This window comes from Pristiophorus japonicus, chromosome 1 (genome assembly GCF_044704955.1).
Source record: "Pristiophorus japonicus isolate sPriJap1 chromosome 1, sPriJap1.hap1, whole genome shotgun sequence".
Taxonomy (NCBI): domain Eukaryota; kingdom Metazoa; phylum Chordata; class Chondrichthyes; family Pristiophoridae; genus Pristiophorus; species Pristiophorus japonicus.
Window position 1 is genome coordinate 11550064 of NC_091977.1, and position 23378 is coordinate 11573441.

The following is a 23378-nucleotide window of genomic DNA, read 5'->3' on the forward strand; positions in this document are numbered from 1 at the left end:
AAGCCACAATAATGAGGTATTACCCAACTGTCTGGAAATAAATAGCTGGCACCAGTAAACGTGCATCTAAAGCTGTCAGATTGTCGTCAAAACCCAACTGGTTCATTGATGTCCCTTTCGGGAAGAAACCTGCCGTCCTTGCCCCGGTCTGGCCCTATACGTGACTCCAGTCCCACATCCAACGTGGTTGACTCTTAATTGCCCTCTGAAGTAGCCCAGCAAGTCCCTCGGTTGTATCAAACATTCTCTCGGTGGCTAGGGATGGGCAATAAATGCCAGCCTCGCCACCCAAATCCCAAGAATGAATATTCTGGGCCTGGTTAGCCCTTTCTGCTGGTAAGCAGCGTCTTCAGGAGGAGAATTCCAGAGCTTGGGGCCTAAACTGTTGAAGACACGGCTGCCAATGGTGGAGCGAAGGGAGTGGAGGATGTGCAAGAGGCCAGAATTGGAGGAACACAGAGGTCTTTGAAGGGTTGTATATGGCTGGAGGTGGCGACAGGGAGGGGGGGGGGGGGCGGGGAGAGGGCAGAGAGGTATTGGAACATGTGAACGAGATTCTTAAAATGGAGGCTTCGGTTGACCAACAGAGACCCAATCGACCACAACGACTCTGCCCAACTCCGCTGGTTTGTGACTTGGCCGAGACTCCTCGATCGGATTCTGTCCTTGCAATCCAACAGACTGGCTTCCCTCGGGACACACTGTCACCTCTCAAACCAACGCGTATTTAACATAAAAACACGGGCGTCCAGCGAAGCTCGTCTGTTGGCGCGAGACGTGGCCGCAGCTTACAAAGTAGAAAGTGGAGTGTTTTATTTTAAAAAGGTCGCGTCCCCGGCCTCCCGACAGCGACGGTTCCGATTCCCCCGGCCTATAAAATCGAGCACAGCTTGGAGGTCTGCCCGTTGAGCTTGGCTCGGTCTTTCTTCGAGTCTTTGCGCTTGGTGTTGCGGCGGCCGGGCGGCGGGGCGGAAGGAACGGTGTCGGGGGCCCGCCGCCTCTGCACACGGTGCAGCACGATGCGGTATAGGCCCGTGATGGGGCTGCGGGAGTCCTTGCCCTGGTTGCCCTGGATGTGGGCTTCCGTCACCCCCAGGCGGGTCAGCACCCCCCTCACCTCCGCCTCGTCCCCCCGCAGGGGCTCGGGCGGGCCGGCCAGGTGGGCGGGGTCCAGCCGGAAGGGCTCGAGCGGCTGGGGGAACTGGGCGCCCCTCATCCACTCGCTCCGGGCGATCTGGCTCACCGTGTGGCGCTCAGAGGCCACCGGCCGTAAGATGCCGCGGATCAACCGCTGGCACGGCTCAGTCAGGTGGGGCGGCACTGGGTAGCCCCCCTCCAGGATGCACTTCTTGAGCTTGGCGACTGTGTCGGCCCGGAAGGGCATGGCCCCCGCCACCATGAAGTACAGCAGCACCCCCAGCGCCCAGATGTCCACAAAGACCCCCACGTAGCTCTCGTCGCGGAAGAGCTCGGGCGCGGCGTAGGGAGGGGAGCCGCAGAAGGTGCTGAGCGTCTCGTCCCGCCGGCAGGTGGTGCTGAAGCCAAAGTCGCCCACCTTCACGCAGCTGTTGGTCGCGTAGAAGACGTTCTCGGCCTTGAGGTCGCGATGGATCGTGTTGTTTTCGTGCTGCGAGAGAGGGAGATTAAATATAACTACCAATGGTGTAGTAATGCCGTAAAGGGGAGGAATTACTAACAGACCTGGCTCCAAAAAGGGCAGGATTGGGTGTTAAATATTCCTGGATGTAGGGTGTTCAGGAAAGATAGGGAAGGAAAGATGGGAGGTGGGGTAGCAGTATTGGTTAAGGAGAATTTACAGTGCTGGAGAGAGGATGTCCTGGAGGGGTCAAGGACAGAATTTGTTTGGTTGGAGTTAAGAAACATTAGAGGTGCCATTACACAATTAGCTGTATTCTATTGGCCACCAACTAGTGGGGAAATTATGGAGGAACAAATTTGCAGGGAAATTACAGAGAGATGCAAGAACTATAGAATAGTGATAATGGGGGACTTCAACAATCCGAATATAGACCTGGAACAATAATAGTGTAAAGAGCAGAGAAGGGAAGAATTTCTGAAGTGTGTTCAGGAGAACTTTCTTGATCAGTATGTTCCGGCCCAATGAGGAAGGAGGCATTGCTGGATCTGGTTCTGGGGAATGAGGTGGGTCTAGTGGAGCCAGCACCCAGAGGAACATTTAGGGAAGAGTGATCACAGTATCATAAGGTTTGGATTAGCTATGGAAAAGGACAGGGAGCAATCTAGAGTAAAAATACTTAATTGGAGCAAGGTTAATTTCAGTGGGTGCAGAATGGATCTGGCCCGTGTTAGATTGGAATCAAAGATTGGCAGGCAAAACTGTAATCGAACAATGGGCTGCCTTTAAAGAGGAGATGGTTCGCGTACAGTCCCACGAGGGGGAAAGGTAGGGCAACTAAAGTCAGAGCTCCCTGGATGATGAAAGAGATAGAGTAAGATAAAGCAGAAAAAGGGGGCATATGACAGATGTCAGGTTGAGAATATAGTGAGAATCGGGCTGAATGTAGAAAGTTCAGAGTGGAAATGAAAAAATAAATAAGAGAAGCAAAGCGGGAGTATCAGAATAGATTAACAGCTAACACAAAAGGGAATCCAAAAGTCTTCTATAGGCTTATAAATAGTAAGAGGGTAGTGACAACAACAACTTGTATTTATATAGCACCTTTAATGTAGTAAAACATCCCCAGGTGCTTCACAGGAGTATTACACCAGGCCACATTTGGAGAAATTAGGGCAGTGCCAAAAGCTTGGTCAAAGAGGTAGGTTTTAAGGAGCGTTTTAAAGGAGGAAAGAGAGGTATAGAGGCGGAGAGGTTGAGGCAGGGAATTCCAGTAAGAGGAGGGGTGGGGCCAAAATGGAGACCTACGCATGGAGCAGAGGGCATGGCTGAGATACTAAATGGGTACTTTGCATCTGTCTTTACCGAGATGCTGCCAAAGTCATAGTGAAAGAGGCGGTAGCTGAGATATTGGATGGGATCAAAATTGTTAAAGAGGTGGTCTGCACAGAGCGGTCTTAAACGGAGTGTTTTATTTGGGAATTTGGAAAGAGTGGGAATTTGGAGAAGAGGGAGAAGGAGTTGTTGCCCCACAGGAATATAATGCAATAAAAATTTGACACCGAGCTGCATAAGTGGAAATTAGCACAGGTGAGAGATATGTTTTAAGGAGCGTCTTGAAGGAGGAAAGAGGCAGAGAGGTCTAGGCAGGGAGTTCCAGGGCTTGGGGCCTAGGCAACAGAAGGCATGGCCACTACTGATTGAGCGATTATAATCAGGGATGCTCAGGAGGGCAGAATTAGAGGAGTGCAGAGATCTCGGGTGTGGGTGTTGTGGGGCTGGAGGGGATTAGAGATAGGGAGGGGCGAGACAATGGAGTGATTTAAAAATAAGGATGAACGTTTTGAAATCGAGGCGTTGCTTAATCAGAAGCCAATGTAGGTCACTTAGAGGTGTAGATGAATAAGGGAACCTTGGAGTGCTTGTCCACAGAACTCTTTTTGGGAGGAAACTAAAACATTAAATCATTAAATCGTGTCCCCCCGATCTGGGGGACACAGCAAACATTTTCAAGACCCTTTTTTGGGGTTTTTTTTGGGGGGGGGGGGGGGTTTTGTGTTTTTGTTTCTTAGTTTTTTTTTTGGGGCACTAAAATCATATTTTTTTTTCTCCAAGTGCCCCCTATAAAAGGGGAGGGGGACACTAAAAACACCGGCAATTAAAACAAATTAAACTTTAAAACATAAAATCAAATTAAAATTTGGTTGCCGGGCGTGATGATGCACTCCAGTCCCTCCGGTGCCCACCTCTCGCGGAAGGCCGCGAGCGTACCGGTGGACACCGCGTTTTCCCTGAAAGTATCATGCCAGGTGGATAAGGTGGTTAAGGCGGCATACGGAATGCTTGCCTTTATTGGCCGAGGCATAGAATATAAGAGCAGCGTTATGCTTAAATTGTATAATACTTTGGTTAGGCCACAGCTGGTGTACTACATGCAGTTCTGGTCATCATATTATAGGAAGAACGTGATTGCACTAGAGAGGGTGCAGAGAAGATTTACTAGGATGCTACCTGGAATGGAGAATCTTGGCTATGAGGACAGATTGGATAGGCTGGGTTTGTTCTCATTGGAACAGAGGAGATTGACATGAGACCTCATTGAGGTGTACAAAATATTGAGAGGCCTGGATATAGTGGATGGCAAGGGCCTATTTCCATTGATGGAGGGGTCTATTATGAGAGTACATAGTTTTAAGGTGGTTGGTGGAAGGTTCAGAGGGGATTTGAGGGGGGCTTCTTTATGCAGAGGGTTGTGGGGATCTGGAACTCACTTCCTCGAAGAGTGGTGGATGCAGAAACCCTCACCACATTTAAGAGATGGTTGGATGGGCACTTAAAGTGCAGTAACCTGCAGGGTTATGGACCTAGAGCTGGTAATTGGGATTAGACTGGATAACCTCTTGTTGGCCGGCGCAGATATGATGGTAAGTACTGCAGGGAATCGAATACGGCCAGGGTGATCTCCTGGACTAGTTTCGATCGCCTGGATGGGTCGGAGAGGAATTTTCACAGATTTATTTTTCCCCAAATTGGCCTGGGTTTTTATCTGGTTCTTGCCCAGGAGATCACATGGCTCCGGTTGGAGTGGAGTGTAGAATGTTTCAGTGTAAGAGGTGTCACAGTTGTGTGAGGCGGACTGGTTTGGCTGGGTGCTCTTTACCTTTCCGCCATTGTTCATAGGTTTATATGTAACCTTCAGGGCTGCTGACCGAGGACCATGCGGCTCTTTGTCGTCTGGTGCGGACACAATGGGCCAAAACGGCCTCCTTCTACGCTGTAAATTTCTATGTTTCTAAGATCAGCCATGATCTTATTGAATGCCAGGGCAGGCTCGAGGAGCCGAATGGCCTACTCCTGCTCCTGTTCTTTATGTTCTATTAGCAAGGCCAGCTGTACTTAAAGTAGAAACGTCATCAGGACCGGATGGGACGCATCCTATTGGAAATTGCAGAGGTACTGACCATAATATTCCAATCCTCCTTGTATACGGGGCTGGGGCTGGAGAATTGCAAATGTTACACCATTGTTCAAAAAAGGGTGCAAGGATAAACCCAGCAACTACAGGCCAGTCAGTTTAACCTCGGTATTGGGGAAACTTTTAGAAACAATAATCCGGGACAAAAATGAACAGTCACTTGGACAAGTGTGGATTAATTAAGGGAAGCCAGCACGGATTTGTTAAAGCAAATCGTGTTTAACCAACTTGATCGAGTTTTTTGATGAGGTTACAGAGAGGGTTGATGAGGGTAATGGATTTCCAAACTGTCATGTATCTCACACTACTGTATATAACTGTATCTTACCATGCTATACATGACTGTAACTAGATATGACCTGTAACCACAAGCCATACCTTACCACCAGGGGTGCACTTGCAGGAGACACTACATACCTGTTCCACACAGGTATATAAAGGCAGGTCTCAGACAAGTATGGCACTCGAGAGCGGTGAAATAAAGGTGCAGGTCCAGAGTGACCTTGACTTCAGCATGTGCCTTGTGTCTGTACTGCGGGGTCAGGACTTTACACAAACGGTGTTTGATAAAGTGCCACATAATAGGCTTGCCAACAAAGTTGAAGCCCATGGAATAAAAGGGACAGTGGCAGCATGGATACAAAATTGGCTGTGCGACAGGAAACAGAGAGTAGTGGTGAACGGTTGTCTATCTGGTGTTCCCCAGGGGTCGGTTGTAGGACCACTGCTTTTCTTGATGTATATGAATGACTTGGAATATGGGTGCACAAGGCACAATTTCAAAATTTGCAGATGACATAAAACTTGGAAGTATAGTGAGCAGTGAGGAAGAGAGCCATAGACTTCAGGAAGACATAGAAAGCCTGGTGGAATGGGCAGACACGAGGCAGATGAAATTTAACGCAGAAAAGTGTGAAGTGATACATTTTGGTAGAAAGAACGAGGAGAGGCAAAATAAACTAAAGGGTACAATCCTAAAGGGAGTGCACAAACAGAGCGACCTGGGGGGTACATATTGTTGTAAGGTTGGCAGGGCAGGATGAGAAAGTGGTTAAAAAAGTATACGGGATCCTGGGCTTTATAAAAGGCGGCCTAGAGTACAAAAGCAAGGAAGTTATGATTAACCTTTATAAAACACTAGAGTATTGTGTCCAATTAGGAAGGATGTGAAGGTTTCAGAGAGGGTGCAGAAAATATTTCCAAGAATTATTCGAGGGATGAGGGACCTCAGTTACGTGGATAGACTGGAGAAGCTGGGGTTCTTCTCCTTAGAGCAGAGAAGGTTGAGAGGAGATTTGATGGAGGTGTTCAAAATCATGAGGGGTCTGGGCAGAGAAGATCGAGAGAAACTGTTCCCATTGGTGAAAGGGTCGAGAACCAGAGGACACAGATTTAAGGCGATTGGCCGAAGAACCAAAGTCGTCATGAGGAAAAACTGTTTTACGCAGCGAGTGGTTAGGATTTTCAAAGCACTGTCTGAAAGGGTGGTGGAGGCAGATTTAAATGTGGTTTTCAAAAGGGAGTTCGATAAGTAGCTGAAGGAAAAAAATTGCAGGGCTACGGGGAAAGGGCGGGGGAGTGGGATTAGCTGAGGTGCTCTTGCAGAGAGCCAGCATGGGCTCCTTCTGTGCTGTAACCATTCTATAAAGAGAGTCTATCAGTTCTCAGAGGTACGGGGGGGGGGGCCCTTGATGTAACATTTTGGTGGGGCCCACTAGACAGAAAGGACTTGTATTATGAATCTTTCATGACCTCAGGTCATCACAAAGCGTTTGTCAACTGTGGCTCAGTGGGTAGCACTCTCGCCTCTGAGTTAGGAGGTTGTGGCTTCACACCCCAATCCAGGGACTTGAGCACATAATCCCGGCCGACACTCCCAGTGCGGTACTGAGGGAGAGCGCTGCACTGTCGGAGGGGCAGTGCTGAGGGAGAGCGCTGCACTGTCGGAGGGGCAGTGCTGAGGGAGCGCTGCACTGTCGGAGGGGCCATTTTTCGGATAAGACATTAAACCTGCCTTCTCAGGTGGACATAAAAGATCGCATGAAGAAGAAGAACAGGGGCCTTTAACCCGTGTCCTGGTCCAATATTTATCCCTCAATCAACATCACTAAAACAGACGATTTGGTCATTAACACATTGCTGCTTGGGGGAGCTTGCTGCACTCAAATTGGCGACCGTGTTTCCTACATTACAACAGTGACTGCACTTCCAAAAGTACTTCATTGGCTGTGAAGCACTTTGCGAAGTCCCGAGGTTACGAAAGGCGGTGTTGCAAGTTGTTTATTCCCCCAAAGAGGGACAAGTTAGCATGGCTCCTCGGAAATGTTTCTTAACCTGGGGGTGTTTGTGCACAAATCTTTGAAGGTCACAGGACAGATTAACAAAACAGATTTAAGTGCAGCCAGCCCCAGAGCGCTGACAGCACCCAGCGCTGACAGCACCCGCTCCCCCCCCCCACCAACCCGTGAGCAAACAACACCATCGGAAAGAGCAGCAGCCCAGAGCCCAGCCATCGCAGGGAGCAGCTGAGAGAGGGCGACAAAGGCGAACTGGGCGTCTACATTCCATGTCACAGGAAAGCAGGGAAGTGACTGGGTGGTGAGCTGCTCTTGTGCATTGCTTTAAATTAAAAACTAAATCTAATTAATTAAATACATTTTAGCTGGCAGGGCAGGCGATGTGTTACTGCTGCAACATGTGGGAGCTGTGGACACCATCGCAGTGTCTGCAGCTCCGTGTTGATGAGCTGGAATCCGAGCTGCAGACACTGCGACATATCGGGGGTGGGGGGTGGGGTGGAGGAAGAATTACCTGGATGCTGCATTCCAACAGGCAGTCATACCCCTTAGATTAATTAATTTTAATTTAGTCCGTGGTCAGGGACAGGAGGGTGTGACTACGAGTGAGGAAGGTATGGCGACTCAGGATGGAGTGATGGAAGAGCCTCAGCCCTTGCAATTGTCCATAAGAACATAAGAATTAGGAACAGGAGTAGGCCATCTTGCCCCTCGAGCCTGCTCCGCCATTCAACAAGATCATGGCTGATCTGGCCGTGGACTCAGCTCCACTTACCCGCCCGCTCCCCATAACCCTTAATTCCCTTAGGTTCGAGATTCTTGCTCCCTATCTGGGCAAGAGCAGGGAGTGCAGGGAGGATGAGCAAAGTGACCACAGCACCATGGTACAGGGGGCCATTCAAGTGGGGAGGGGGGGGGAGTAAAAAGAAACATTGTAGTGCTCGGGAACAACATTAGGGGGATAGATAAGGTTCTCTGCAGCCGAGAGCATGAGTCCCGAAGGCTGTGTTGCCTGCCCGGTGCCGGGGTTAAGGACATCTCCTCAGGGCTGGAGAGGAACTTGGAGTGGGAGGGGGAAGATCCAGTTGTCGTGTCCACGTGGGTAGGACAAGGAAAGAGGTTCTGCTGAGGGAGTTTGAGCAACTAGGAACCGCAAATTTGCATATGGTAAATAAGATCAGAGAGTTAAACATGTGGCTCAAAGACTGGTGTGGGAGAAATGGGTTTTGGTTCATGGGGCACTGGCACCAGTTCTGGGGTAAGGGAGCTGTTCTGTTGGGACGGGCTCCACTTAGACCGTGCTGGGACTAGGGTCCTGGCGAATCGAATAACTGGGGCACTAGAGAGGGCTTTAAACTAAATAATGGTTGGGCTGGGGGGTGGAGGGGAAGGGAAAGAGTTCAGGTGAGTGGAAATTTAAAAAGTCAAATACAGCAGAGTAGCACTGGGGGAAACCAGAGCGTGACAGGAAGGGACAGAATATATAAACATTAGAGTGTATCAGAAAGTGGGGTCAAAGCAGGAAATAATGGTAAAAAAACAATTAAAAGCTCTTTATCTGAATGCACGCAGCATTCGTAACAAGATAGATGAGTTGACGGCACAAATTGATATATAATGGATATGATCTGATGGCGATTACAGAGACATGGTTGCAAGGTGACCGAGGATGGGAACTGAATATTCAGGAATATTTGACAATTCGGAAGGATAGACAGAAAGGAAAAGGAGGTGGGGTAGCTCTGTTAATAAAGGATGAGATCAGTGCAGTAGTGAGAAATGATATTGGCTCAGAAGATCAAGATGTAGAATCAGTTTGGGTGGAGATAAGGAATAATAAGGAGAAAAAGTCACTGGTGGGCGTAGTCGCATCATCATCATACGCAGTCCCTTGGAATCGAGGAAGATTTGCTTCCACTTTTAACATGAGTTCTTAGGTGGCTGCACAGTCCAATACGAGAACCACAGTCTCTGTCACAGGTGGGACACATAGTCATTGAGGGAAGGGGTGGGTGGGACTGGTTGGCCACACGCTCTTTCCGCTGTCTGCGCTTGATTTCTGCATGCTCTCGGTGATGAGACGCGAGGTGCTCAGCGCCCTCCCGGATGCACTTGCTCCACTTAGGGCGGTCTTTGGCCAGATGTCAGTGGGGATGTTGCACTTTATCAGGGAGGCTTTGCGGGTGTCCTTGTAACGTTTCGGCTGCCCACCTTTGGCTCTTTTTTCGAAGGAGTTCAGAGTAGAATGCTTGCTTTGGGAGTCTCGTGTCTGGCATGCGAACTATGTGACCTGCCCAGCAGAGCTGATCAAGTGTGGTCAGTGCTTCAATGCTAGGGATGTTGGCCAGGTCGAGGACGTTAATGTTGGTGCACCTGTCCTCCCAGGGGATTTGTAGGATCTTGCGGAGATATCGTTGGTGGTATTTCTCCAGCGCCTTGAGGTGTCTACTGTACATGGTCCATGTTTCTGAGCCATACAGGAGGACGGGTATTACTACAGCCCTGTAGACCCCCTAACAGTAGCTACACTGTTGGATGAAGTATAATTCAAGAAATAATGATGGCTTGTAAAAAAGGAATGGCAATAATCATGGGTGATTTTAATCTTCATATTGATTGGACAAATCAAATTGGCCAAGGTAGCCTTGAGGAAGAGTTCATAGAGTGTATCCGGGATATAGTTTCCTTGAACAGTACATTGTGGAACCAACCAGGGAGCAGGCTATCTTAGATCTGGTACTGTGTAATGAGACAGGATTAATAAATAATCTCCTAGCAAAGGATCCCCTAGGATTATGGTTTAATTTCAAATTCAGTTGGAGGGTGAGAAAGTTAGATCTCAAACCAGTGTCCTAAGCTTAAATAAAGGAGATTACAAAGGTATGAAGGCAGAGTTGGCTAAAGTGGACTGGGAAAATAGATTAAAGTGTAAGACAGTTGATGAGCAATGGCAGACATTTAAGGAGATATTTGATAACTCTCAACAAAAATATATTCCAATGAGAAGAAAAGACTTTAAGAGTAGGGATAACCATCCGTGGCTAATTAAGGAAATAAAGGATGGTATCAAATTGAAAACAATGGCATACAAAGTGGCCAAGACTGGTGGGAGGACAGAGGATTAGGAAACTTTTAAAAACCAGCAAAGAACTAAAAATAAAATAAAGATAGGAAAGATAGATTATGAAAATAAACTAGCAAGAAATATAAAAACAGATAGTAAGAGTTTCTACAGGTACATAAAAAGGAAGAGAGTTTGACTAAAGTAAATGTTGGTCCCCTAGAGGATGAGACTGGGGAATTAATAATGGGGAACGGGGAAATGGCAGACTTTGAACAAATATTTTGTATCGGTCTTCACAGTGGAAGACACTAAAAACATCCCAATAATAGATAATCAAGGGGCTATAGGGAGGGAGGAACTTAAAACAATCACTGTCACTAAAGAAGAAGTACTCAGTAAAATAATGGGATTAAAGGTGGACAAGTTCCCTGGACATGATGGCCTGCATCCGGGGGTCTTAAAAGAAGTGGCTGCAGAAATAGTGGATGCATTGGTTGTAATCCACCAAAATTCCCTCAATTCTGGGGAGGTCCTAGCTGATTGGAAAACCGCAACTATAACGCCCCTATTTAAAAAAGGAGGCAGACAGAAAGCAGGAAACTATAGACCAGTTAGCCTAACATCAGTCATTGGGAAAATGCTGGAGTCCATTATTAAGGAAGCAGTAGCAGGACATTTGGAAAAGCATAATTCAATCAAGCAGAGTCAGCATGGTTTTATGAAAGAGAAATCATGTTTGACAAATTTGCTGGAGTTCTTTGAGGATGTAACGAACAGGGTGGATAAGGGGGAACCAGTGGATGTGGTGTATTTGGATTTCCAGAAGGCATTCGATAAGGTGCCACATAAAAGGTTACTACACAAGAAAAAAGCTCCCGGGTTTGGGGGTAATATATTAACATGGATAGAGGATTGGCTAACTAACAGAAAACAGAGAGTCGGGATAAATGGGTCATTTTCCGGTTGGCAAACAGTGACTAGTGGGGTGCCACAGTAGCCAAGTTTGCTGATGATAGAAAGATGGGTGGGAAAGCAAGTTGTGAGGAGGACACAAAAAATCTGCCAAGGGATATAGATAGGCTAAGTGAGTGGGCAAAAATTTGGCAGATGGAGTATGATGTGGGAAAATGTGAGCGTATCCACTTTGGTAGAAAAAATAAAAAAGCAAATTATTATTTAAATGGAGAAAAATTACAAAATGCTGCAGTACAGAGGGACCTGGGGGTCCTTGTGCATGACACACAAAAAGTTAGTATACAGATACAGCAAGTAATCAGGAAGGCAAATGGAATGTTGGCTTTTATTGCAAGGGGGATAGAGTATAAATGCAGAGAAGTCCTGCTACAACTTTACATGGTATTGGTGAGGCCAGACCTAGGGTACTGCGTACAGTTTTGGTCTTCTTATTTAAGTAGGGATATACTTGCATTGGAGGCTGTTCAGAGAAGGTTCATTAGGTTGATTACGGAGATGAGGGGGTTGACTTATGAAGATAGGTTGAGCAGGTAGGGCCTATACTCATTGGAGTTCAGAAGAATGAGATGTGATCTTATTGAAACATAAAAGATAATTAGGGGGCTTGACAAGGTAGATGCAGAGAGAATATTTCCACTCATAGGGGAAACAAAACTAGGGGACATAGTCTCAGAAAAAGGGGCCGCCCATTTAAAACTGAGATGAGGAGGAATTTCTTCTCTGAGGGTTGTAAATCTGTGGAATTCTCTGCCCCAGAGAGCGATGAAGGCTGGGTCATTGAATATATTTAAGGCAGAGATACACAGATTTTTGAGTGATAAGGGAGTAAAGGGCTATGGGGAGCGGGCAGGGAAGTGGAGCTGAATCCGTGATCAGATCAGCCATGATCTTATTAAATGGGGGAGCAGGCTCGAAGGGACAAGTGGCCTACTTCAACAAGATCATGGCTAATCTTCTAACTCAACTCCACCTTCCTGCACTATCCAAAAATCTATTGATCTCGGTCTTGAATGTACTCAACGACCGAGCCTCCACAGCACTGCGAGGATTGCAAAGATTCACCATTCTCTGAGTGAAGCAATTTCTCCTCATCTCAGTCTTAATGGCCGACCCCTTATTCTGAGACTGTGGCCCCCTAGTTCTAGACTCTCCAGCCAGAGGAAACATCCTCTCAACATGTACCTTGTCAAGCCATTTAAGAATTTTATACATTTCAATTTAGATCACCTCTCATTCTTCTAAACTCTAGGGAATATAAGCCTAGTCTACTCCATCTCTCCTCATAGGACAATCCCCCCATCCCAGGAATAAGGTTGTTCTCCTTACAGCAGAAAAGTCTAAGAGGATATTTGCTGGAGGTGTTTAAAATCATGAAGGGTTTAGATAGAGTCAATAAGGAGCAAATGACAGAAGGGTCGGTAACCAGAGGACACAGATTTAAGATAATTGGCAAAAGAACTGGAGGGGAGAGGATAGTTTGTTTTACGCAGCGAGTTGTTGTGATCTGGAATGCACTGCCTGAAAGGGCAGTGAGAGCAGATTCAATAGTAACGTTCGAAAGGGGAACTGGATCAATACTTAAAAAAGGAAACATTTATGGGAAGTGAGGAGGGTGAGTGGGACTAATTGGACAACTCTTTCAGAGAGCCAGCACGGGCACGATGGGCTGTACGGCCCCCTCCTGTGGTGCATCAATCTATGATTCTGCACTGTTGGAAGTGGAGGACCCCTTACCATGTGTTTGACGGCCGAGACGATCTGTGTGAAGATGAGCTTGCTGTCCGCCTCTGACAGCCTGCCATCGGTGCTGATCTTGGTGAAGAGTTCACCCCCGCCGGCGTATTCCATCACCAGATGAAGCTTGGACAGGGTCTCGATCACCTCGTACAGCCGGATGATGTTGGGATGGTGGAGGCGCTCCATGCTGGAGATCTCCCGGGACAGGAGGCGCTGCGTCTTCTGGTCCAGCTTCGTCTTGTCCAATATCTTGATGGCAACTTTTTCTGTAGTGCAGTAGGAAGGAAACGAACACTATGTGAGAACAGGCTCCAAAATGACTACCAGAGGCCCAAAGACAATTCAACCAAAGATTGACGCGCGATAATACTTTGGCTCACGGGAACGGGAGCAGAGTAGTTATGTTAATAGACGAGTAATCCAGAGGCCTGGACTAATCATCCAGCGATGCGAGTTCAAATCCCACCACGGCAGCTGGGGAATTTAAATCCAGTTAATTAAATAAATCTGGAATAAAAAATCTAGCATCAGTAATGGTGATGTTAGATTGGCGCAAAAACCCATCTGGTTCACTAATGTCCTTTCGGGAAGGAAATCGTCCGTCCTTACGCGGTCTGACCTGTGTGTGACTCCAGACCCACAGCAATGTGGTTGACTCTTAACTGCCCTCTGAAATGGCCCAGTGAGCCACTCAGTTGTACCAAAACCGCGAGGGAAAAGACCTTCACCCAACCGACTGCAGCCGTTTAAGGCGGCGGCTCACCACCATCTTCTCAAGGGCAATTAGAGATGGGAAATAAATGCTGGCCTGGTCAGCGGCACACACATCCCAAGAATGATTCAAAGAAAATGGTTGGAGGCTGGGCTCTGTTGAAGTGGAAAGCTTCATTAATACGGAGTTGGCTGTAAGGAGAATGGGCAGTGTGATGGATTACACTGGCTTTGCATCTCTGGGACCTGGGCTCAAATCGGGGCCAGACTCATGAGATTGAAAGATTCCTCTCCCTCTGTTGGCTAAAGGGGTCTTATGGGAAATGGTATGTAGACATTCTGTCAATCTTCTACATACATCAAAGTCTTACAGTGTAGAGGGAGCTTTACCCTGTATCTAACCCGTGCTGTACCTGCCCTGGGAGTGTTTGATGGGACAGTGTAGAGGGAGCTTTACTCTGTATCTAACCTGTGCTGTACCTGCCCTGGGAGTGTTTGATGGAACAGTGTAGGGGGAGCTTTACTCTGTATCTAACCTGTGCTGTACCTGCCCTGGAAGAGTTTGATGGGACAGTGTTCACTTCAGATCATTTTGATGGCCCATTTTATGTTCTGCAATATGGTACGTTTAGGAAGTGAAGGGGGCAGGGCTATGTTCTTCTGATCTCGCTCTTCATCACTTCCTTTCTGGTCTCTAATGTATTGAAATTTCATGCCCCACTAACGTATGTTCCCTTCCTCCACCTACTCTAACTCATTCTTGACTAGGCTTTGGCTCAGTGAGGAGTATTCTCGTTTCTGACTCAGAGAAGTCACGAGTTCAAGTCCCACTCCAGAGATTTTTTAAATGGTGAGAGATTGGGAAATGTGGGTGTTCAGAGGGACCTGGGTGTCCTTGTACACAAATCACTGAAAGTTAACACGCAAGTACAGCAAACAATTAGGAAAGTAAATGGTATGTTGGCCTTTATTACAAATGGATTTGAGTATTAGAGTAAAAACATCTTACTGCAATTATATAGGGCCCTGGTGAGACCGCAAGTGGACTATTGTGTAGTTTTAGTTTCTTACCCAAGAATTATTTTACTTGTCATTGAGGGAGTGCAACGAAGATTCATCAGATTCCTGGGATGGGGGAATTGTCCTTTGAAGAGAGATTAAGTAGACTAGGCCTTATAGAATTTAGAAGAATGAGAGGTGATCTAAATTGAAACGTACAAAATTCTTGCAGGGCTTGACAGGATAGATGCAGGGAGGATGTTTCTTCTGGCTCAGGAGTCTAGAACCAGGGGATCACAGTCTCAGAATAAGGGGTCGGCCATTTAGGACTGAGATGAGGAGAAAAGACTTTACTCAGAGGGTGGTGAATCTTTGGAATTCTCTGCCCCAGAGGGCTGTGGAGGCTCAGTCACTGAGTCTCAAGACAGAGATCGATAGATTTTTGTATACTAAGGGAATCAAGGGACAGTGCAGGATAGCGGAGTTGAGGTAGAAGATCATAGAAACAAAGAAAATAGGTGCAGGAGCAGGCCATTCAGCCCTTCTAGCCTGCACCGCAATTCAATGAGTTCATGGCTGAACATGAAACTTCAGTACCCCCTTCCTGCTTTCTCGCCATAACCCTTGATCCCCCGAGTAGTAAGGACTTCATCTAACTCCCTTTTGAATATATTTAGTGAATTGGCCTCAACTACTTTCTGTGGTAGAGAATTCCACAGGTTCACCACTCTCTGGGTGAAGAAGTTTCTCCTCATCTCGGTCCTAAATGGCTTACCCCTTATCCTCAGACTGTGACCCCTGGTTCTGGACTTCCCCAACATTGGGAACATTCTTCCTGCATCTAACCTGTCGAAACCCGTCAGAATTTTAAACGTTTCTATGAGGTCCCCTCTCATTCTTCTGAACTCCAGTGAATACAAGCCCAGTTGATCCAGTCTTTCTTGATAGGTCAGTCCCGCCATCCCGGGAATCAGTCTGGTGAATCTTTGCTGCACTCCCTCAATAGCAAGAATGTCCTTCCTCAAGTTAGGAGACCAAAACTGTACACGATACTCCAGGTGTGGCCTCACCAAGGCCCTGTACAACTGTAGCAACACCTCTCTGCCCCTGTATTCAAATCCCCTTGCTATGAAGGCCAACATGCCATTTGCTTTCTTAACCGCCTGCTGTACCTGCATGCTAACCTTCAATGACTGACGTACCATGACACCCAGGTCTCGTTGCACCTTCCCTTTTCCTAATCTGTCACCATTCAGATAATAGTCTGTCTCTCTGTTTTTACCACCAAAGTGGATAACCTCACATTTATCCACATTATACTTCATCTGCCATGCATTTGCCCACTCACCTAACCTATCCAAGTCACTCTGCAGCCTAATAGCATCCTCCTCGCAGCTCACACTGCCACCCAACTTAGTGTCATCCGCAAATTTGGAGATACTGCATTTAATCCCCTCGTCTAAATCATTAATGTACAATGTAAACAGCTGGGGCCCCAGCACAGAACCTTGCGGCACCCCACTAGTCACTGCCTGCCATTCTGAAAAGTACCCGTTTACTCCTACTCTTTGCTTCCTGTCTGACAACCAGTTCTCAATCCACGTCAGCACACTACCCCCAATCCCATGTGCTTTAACTTTGCACATTAATCTCTTGTGTGGGACTTTGTCGAAAGCCTTCTGAAAGTCCAAATATACCACATTAACTGCTTCTCCTTTGTCCACTTTACTGGAAACATCCTCAAAAAATTCCAGAAGATTTGTCAAGCATGATTTCCCTTTCACAAATCCATGCTGACTTGGACCTATCATGTCACCATTTTCCAGATGCACTGCTATGACATCCTTAATAATTGATTCCATCATTTTACCCACTACTGAGGTCAGGCTGACCGGTCTATAATTCCCTGTTTTCTCTCTCCCTCCTTTTTTTAAAAGTGGGGTTACATTGGCTACCCTCCACTCGATAGGAACTGATCCAGAGTCAATGGAATGTTGGAAAATGACTGTCAATGCATCCGCTATTTCCAAGGCCACCTCCTTAAGTACTCTGGGATGCAGTCCATCAGGCCCTGGGGATTTATCGGCCTTCAATCCCATCAATTTCCCCAACATAATTTCCCTCAGTTCCCCCTCCTTACTAGACCCTCTGACCCCTTTTATATCCGGAAAGTTGTTTATATCCTCCTTAGTGAATACCGAAACAAAGTACTTGTTCAATTGGTCTGCCATTTCTTTGTTCCCCGTTATGACTTCCCCTGATTCTGACTGCAGGGGACCTACGTTTGTCTTTACTAACCTTTTTCTCTTTACATACCTATAGAAACTTTTGCAATCCGCCTTAATGTTCCCTGCAAGCTTCTTCTCGTACTCCATTTTCCCTGCCCTAATCAAACCCTTTGTCCTCCTCTGCTGAGTTCTAAATTTCTCCCAGTCCCCAGGTTCGCTGCTATTTCTGGCCAATTTGTATGCCACTTCCTTGGCTTTAATACTATCCCTGATTTCCCGAGATAGCCACGGTTGAGCCACCTTCCCTTTTTTATTTTTACGCCAGACAGGAATGTACAATTATTGTAATTCATCCATGCGGTCTCTAAATGTCTGCCATTGCCCATCCACAGTCAACCCCCTAAGTATCATTCGCCAATCTATCCTAGCCAATTCACGCCTCATACCTTCAAAGTTGCCCTTCTTTAAGTTCTGGACCATGGTCTCTGAATTTACTGTTTCATTCTCCATCCTCATGCAGAATTCCACCATATTATGGTCACTCTTCCCCAAGGGGCATCGCACAATGAGATTGCTAATTAATCCTCTCTCATTACACAACACCCAGTCTAAGATGGCCTCCCCCCTAGTTGGTTTCTCAACATATTGGTCTAGAAAACCATCCCTTATGCACTCCAGGAAATCCTCCTCCACCGTATTGCTTCCAGTTTGGCTAGCCCAATCTATGTGCATATTAAAGTCACCCATTATAACTGCTACACCTTTATTGCATGCACCCCTAATTTCCTGTTTGATGCCCTCCCCAACATCCCTGTTTGGAGGTCTGTACACAACTCCTACTAGGGGTGCGTGCAATAAAGGTGCTGCAGTTATAATGGGTGACTTTAATATGCACATAGATTGGGCTAACCAAACTGGAAGCAATACGGTGGGGGAGGATTTTCTGGAGTGCATAAGGGATGGTTTTTTAGACCAATATGTCGAGGAACCAACTAGGGGGGAGGCCATCTTAGACTGGGTGTTATGAAAGGATTAATTAGCAATCTCGTTGTGCGAGGCCCCTTGGGGAAGAGTGACCATAATATGGTGGAATTCTGTATTAGGATGGAGAATGAAACAGTTAATTCAGAGACCATGGTCCAGAACTTAAAGAAGGCTAACTTTGAAGGTATGAGGCGTGAATTGGCTGAGATGGATTGGCGAATGATACTTAAGGGGTTGACTGTGGATGGGCAATGGCAGACATTTAGAGACCGCATGGATGAACTACAACAATTGTACATTCCTCTCTGGCATAGAAATAAAAAAAGGGAAGGTGGCTCAACCGTGGCTATCAAGGGAAATCAGGGATAGTATTAAAGCCAAGGAAGTGGCATACAAATTGGCCAGAAATAGCAGCGAACCTGGGGACTGGGAGAAATTTAGAACTCAGCAGAGGAGGACAAAGGGTTTGATTAGGGCAGGGAAAATGGAGTATGAGAAGAAGCTTGCAGGGAACATTAAGACGGATTGCAAAAGTTTCTATAGATATGTAAAGAGAAAAAGGTTAGTAAAGACAAACGTAGGTCCCCTGCAGTCAGAATCAGGGGAAGTCATAACGGGGAACAAAGAAATGGCGGACCAATTGAACAAGTACTTTGGTTCGGTATTCACGAAGGAGGACACGAACAACCTTCCGGTTATAAAAGGGGTCGGGGGGTCTAGTAAGGAGGAGGAACTGAGGGAAATCCTTATTAGCCGGGAAATTGTGTTGGGGAAATTGATGGGATTGAAGGCCGATAAATCCCCAGGGCCTGATGGACTGCATCCCAGAGTACTTAAGGAGGTGGCCTTGGAAATAGTGGATGCGTTGACAGTCATTTTCCAACATTCCATTGACTCTGGATCAGTTCCTATGGAGTGGAGGGTAGCCAATGTAACCCCACTTTTTAAAAAAGGAGGGAGAGAGAAAACAGGGAATTATAGACCGGTCAGCCTGACATCGGTAGTGGGTAAAATGATGGAATCAATTATTAAGGATGTCATAGCAGTGCATTTGGAAAGAGGTGACATGATAGGTCCAAGTCAGCATGGATTTGTGAAAGGGAAATCATGCTTGACAAATCTTCTGGAATTTTTTGAGGATGTTTCCAGTAGAGTGGATAAGGGAGAACCAGTTGATGTGGTATATTTGGACTTTCAGAAGGCGTTCGACAAGGTCCCACACAAGAGATTGATGTGCAAAGTTAGAGCACATGGGATTGGGGGTAGTGTACTGACATGGATTGAGAACTGGTTGTCAGACAGGAAGCAAAGAGTAGGAGTAAATGGGTACTTTTCAGAATGGCAGGCAGTGACTAGTGGGGTACCGCAAGGTTCTGTGCTGGGGCCCCAGCTGTTTACACTGTACATTAATGATTTAGATGAGGGGATTAAATGTAGTATCTCCAAATTTGCGGATGACACTAAGTTGGGTGGCAGTGTGAGCTGCGAGGAGGATGCTGTGAGGCTGCAGAGCGACTTGGATAGGTTAGGTGAGTGGGCAAATGCATGGCAGATGAAGTATAATGTGGATAAATGTGAGGTTATCCACTTTGGTGGTAAAAACAGAGAGACAGACTATTATCTGAATGGTGACAGATTAGGAAAAGGGGAGGTGCAAAGAGACCTGGGTGTCATGGTACATCAGTCATTGAAGGTTGGCATGCAGGTGCAGCAGGCGGTTAAGAAAGCAAATGGCATGTTGGCCTTCATAGCAAGGGGATTTGAGTACAGGGGCAGGGAGCTGTTGCTACAGTTGTACAGGGCATTGGTGAGGCCACACCTGGAGTATTGTGTACAGTTTTGGTCTCCTAACATGAGGAAGGACATTCTTGCTATTGAGGGAGTGCAGCGAAGGTTCACCAGACTGATTCCCGGGATGGCGGGACTGACCTATCAAGAAAGACTGGATCAACTGGGCTTGTATTCACTGGAGTTCAGAAGAATGAGAGGGGACCTCATAGAAACATATAAAATTCTGACGGGGTTAGACAGGTTAGATGCAGGAAGAATGTTCCCAATGTTGGGAAAGTCCAGAACCAGGGGTCACAGTCTAAGGATAAGGGGTAAGCCATTTAGGAGCGAGATGCGGAGGAACTTCTTCACCCAGAGAGTGGTGAACCTGTGGAATTCTCTACCACAGAAAGTTGTTGAGGCCAATTCACTAAATATATTCAAAAAGGAGTTAGATGAGGTCCTTACTGCTAGGGGGATCAAGGGGTATGGCGAGAAAGCAGGAATGGGGTACTGAAGTTGAATGTTCAGCCATGAACTCATTGAATGGCGGTGCAGGCTAGAAGGGCCGAATGGCCTACTCCTGCACCTATTTTCTATGTTTTCTATGTTTCTATGTAATGTTTTTTGCCCTTTGGTGTTCTGCAGCTCTACCCATATAGATTCCACATCATCCAAGCTAATGTCTTTCCTAACTATTGCATTAATCTCCTCTTTAACCAACAATGCTACCCCACCTCCTTTTCCTTTTATTCTATCCTTCCTGAATGTTGAATACCCCTGAATGTTGAGTTCCCAGCCCTGATCATCCTGGAGCCACGTCTCCGTAATCCCAATCACATCATATTTGTTAACATCTATTTGCACAATTAATTCATCCACCTTATTGCGGATACTCCTTGCATTAAGACACAAAGCCTTCAGGCTTGTTTTTTTAACACCCTTTGTCTTTTTAGAATTTTGCTGTACAGTGGACCTTTTTGTTCTTTGCCTTGGGTTTCTCCGCCCTCCACTTTTCCTCATCTCCTTTCTGTCTTTTGCTTTTGCCTCCTTTTTGTTTCCCTCTGTCTCCCTGCATTGGTTCCCATCCCCCTGCCATATTAGTTTAAATCCTCCCCAACAGCACTAGCAAACACTCCCCCTAGGACATTGGTTCCGGTCCTGCCCAGGTGCAGACCGTCCGGTTTGTACTGGTCCCACCTCCCCCAGAACCGGTCCCAATGCCCCAGGAATTTGAATCCCTCCCTGCTGCACCACTGCTCAAGCCACGTATTCATCTGCGCTATCCTGCGATTCCTACTCTGACTATCACATGGCACTGGTAGCAATCCCGAGATTACTACTTTTGAGGTCCTACTTTTTAATTTAGCTCCTAGCTCCTTAAATTCGTTTCGTAGGACCTCATCCCTTTTTTTACCTATGTCGTTGGTACCAATGTGCACCACGACAACTGGCTGTTCTCCCTCCCATTTCAGAATGTCCTGCACCCGCTCCGAGACATCCTTGACCCTTGCACCAGGGAGGCAACATACCATCCTGGAGTCTCGGTCGCGGCCGCAGAAATGCCTATCTATTCCCCTCACCATTGAATCCCCTATCACTATTGCTGTCCCACTCTTTTTCTTGCCCTCCTGTGCAGCAGAGCCAGCCACGGTGCCATGAACTTGGCTGCTGCTGCCCTCCCCTGATGAGTCATCCCCCTCAACAATACTCAAAACAGTGTATCTGTTTTGCAGGCGGATGACCACAGGGGACCCCTTCACTACCTTCCTTGCACTACTCTTCCTGCTGGTCTTCCATTCCCTAGCTGGCTGTGGACCCTTTTCCTGCGGTAAGACCAACTCACTACACGTGATACTCACGTCATTCTCAGCATCGTGGATGCTCCAGAGTGAATCCACCCTCAGCTCCAACTCCGCAATTGATATTGAATGGCGGAGCAGGCTTGAGGGCTGAATGGTCTATTTCTTCTCCTATTTCTTATGTTCTTATTTGAGAACATAATTTAGGCTGACATTCCCAGTGCAGTGCTGAGGGAGTGCTGCACTGTCGGAGGAGCAGTAGTCTTTCAGATGAGATGTTAAATTGAGGCTCCATCTGTCCTTTCAGGTAGAGATAAAAGATCCTACGGCCACTATTTCAAAGAAGAGCAGAGGAGTTTTTCTTTCTTCTAACCCCCTCTCTTGCTTTCGATCTCCTCACCTCCCTCAGTCTTCCGTTCCTCGTCCAGCCTATAGGCGTTTAAAGCCCAATCTTGGAGTCGCCCAATCACTACTTCCTGAAGCTCTCCTCTGTGTCTTTATTAGCTCCAGACTAGACTATTCCATGCACTCCTGGCAGCCTCCACCTTGCACCCTCTGTAAACCGGAGCTCATCCAAAACTCGGCTGCCCACGTCCTAACTCACACCAAGTCCTGTTCACCCATCACCCCTCTGCTCGCTGACCTACATTGACTCCCGGACTGGCAACTCCTCGATTTTAAAATTCTCATCCTTGTGTTCAAATCCCTCCATGGCCTCACCCCTAATTATCTCTGTAACCTCCTCCAGCCTCCCTCCCCCACCCCACCGAGATGTCTGCACTCCTCCAATTCTGGCCTCTTGCGCATCCCCTATTTTAATAGCTCCACCATTGGTAGCCGTGCCTTCAGCTGCCTGGGCCCCAAGCTCTGGAACTCCCTTCCTAAACCTCTCTGCTTCTCTATCCTCCTATAAGCGGCTCCTTAAAACCTACCTCCATCTGCCCTAATATCTCCTTATGTGGCTCGGTACCAAATTCTGTTTGATAATCGCCCCCTGTCTTACTACGTTAAAGGCGCTAGATAAATGCAGGTTGCTGTTGTTGGTCTGATATATATCAGCAGCGCTCGCCGCGCACATGGGCGATGCAGAGAAGCCTGACCCCAGTCCCCCTCGGTCACTACCTTTGGTCAGTGAGTGGACGCCGAGCTTGACCTGCGAGAAGTTACCGCTGCCAATCTCGCCGCGCACACGGTAGAAGCCGATCCTCTTGCCCAGCATCACCTCCTTGATGGTCCGCTCATCGTGCGCTATCTCATGGGAGAGCTTCTCCAGCGGGGTCAGCCTGCGCGGCTGCCCGTCCTCGTCCTCCTCGTACACCTCTGCTCGCGGGTAGTCCTCCGCGCTGCTCTGCCGGCTCCACCGGGCGTAGCGGTGGTTGACCATGGTGCCACCATTGGCATAGACCGCGGTCATACTCGGCACAGGGCAACCCGGCTTCTTGGCGTTTGGCTTTGGGTTTCTCCTTCTCCCCCCTACATCGCTCTAGGGTCTCGGCTGCAGCTCAGTGGGCAGCACGCTCGCCTGGGAGTCAGAAGGTCGCGGGTTCAAGACCCACTCCAGGGACCAGAGCACAAAATCTAAGCTGACACTCCCAGTGCTGAGGGAGTGCTGCACTGTCGGAGGTGCTCTCAGGTGAGATGTTAAACCGAGGCCCTGTCTTCCCCCTCAGGTGGGCATAAAAGATCCCACGGCCACTTATTCGAAGAAGAGCAGGGGAGTTATCCCCAGTGTCCTGGAC

The 23378-nt window shown here is 47.4% G+C and overlaps 1 protein-coding gene across 1 annotated transcript; it reads right to left on the minus strand.

Annotated features, from left to right (window-relative positions):
• Window positions 1–871: 871 nt before the first annotated feature.
• On the minus strand, window positions 872–23053 carry nim1ka (NIM1 serine/threonine protein kinase a). The gene is made up of 3 exons (XM_070892781.1): window positions 22762–23053; window positions 13143–13411; window positions 872–1627 (listed from the first exon to the last, which is right to left on the minus strand). The coding sequence occupies exons 1-3, from the start codon at window positions 23051–23053 to the stop codon at window positions 872–874; spliced, it is 1317 nt and encodes a 438-aa protein (XP_070748882.1).
• Between the last annotated feature and the right edge of the window lie 325 nt (window positions 23054–23378).

What these genes read in the sequence shown, in the direction of transcription:
- nim1ka (XM_070892781.1), bottom strand. Translation starts at nt 23,053, where the DNA reads ATGACCGCGGTCTATGCCAATGGTGGCACCATGGTCAACCACCGCTAC. An exon ending in CGTCCACTCACTGACCAAAG is followed by an intron (nt 13,412 to 22,761) that starts GTAGTGACCGAG and finishes ACTGCACTACAG; the next exon opens with AAAAAGTTGCCATCAAGATA. An exon ending in TCTCGGCCGTCAAACACATG is followed by an intron (nt 1,628 to 13,142) that starts GTAAGGGGTCCT and finishes CCTCTCTCGCAG; the next exon opens with CACGAAAACAACACGATCCA.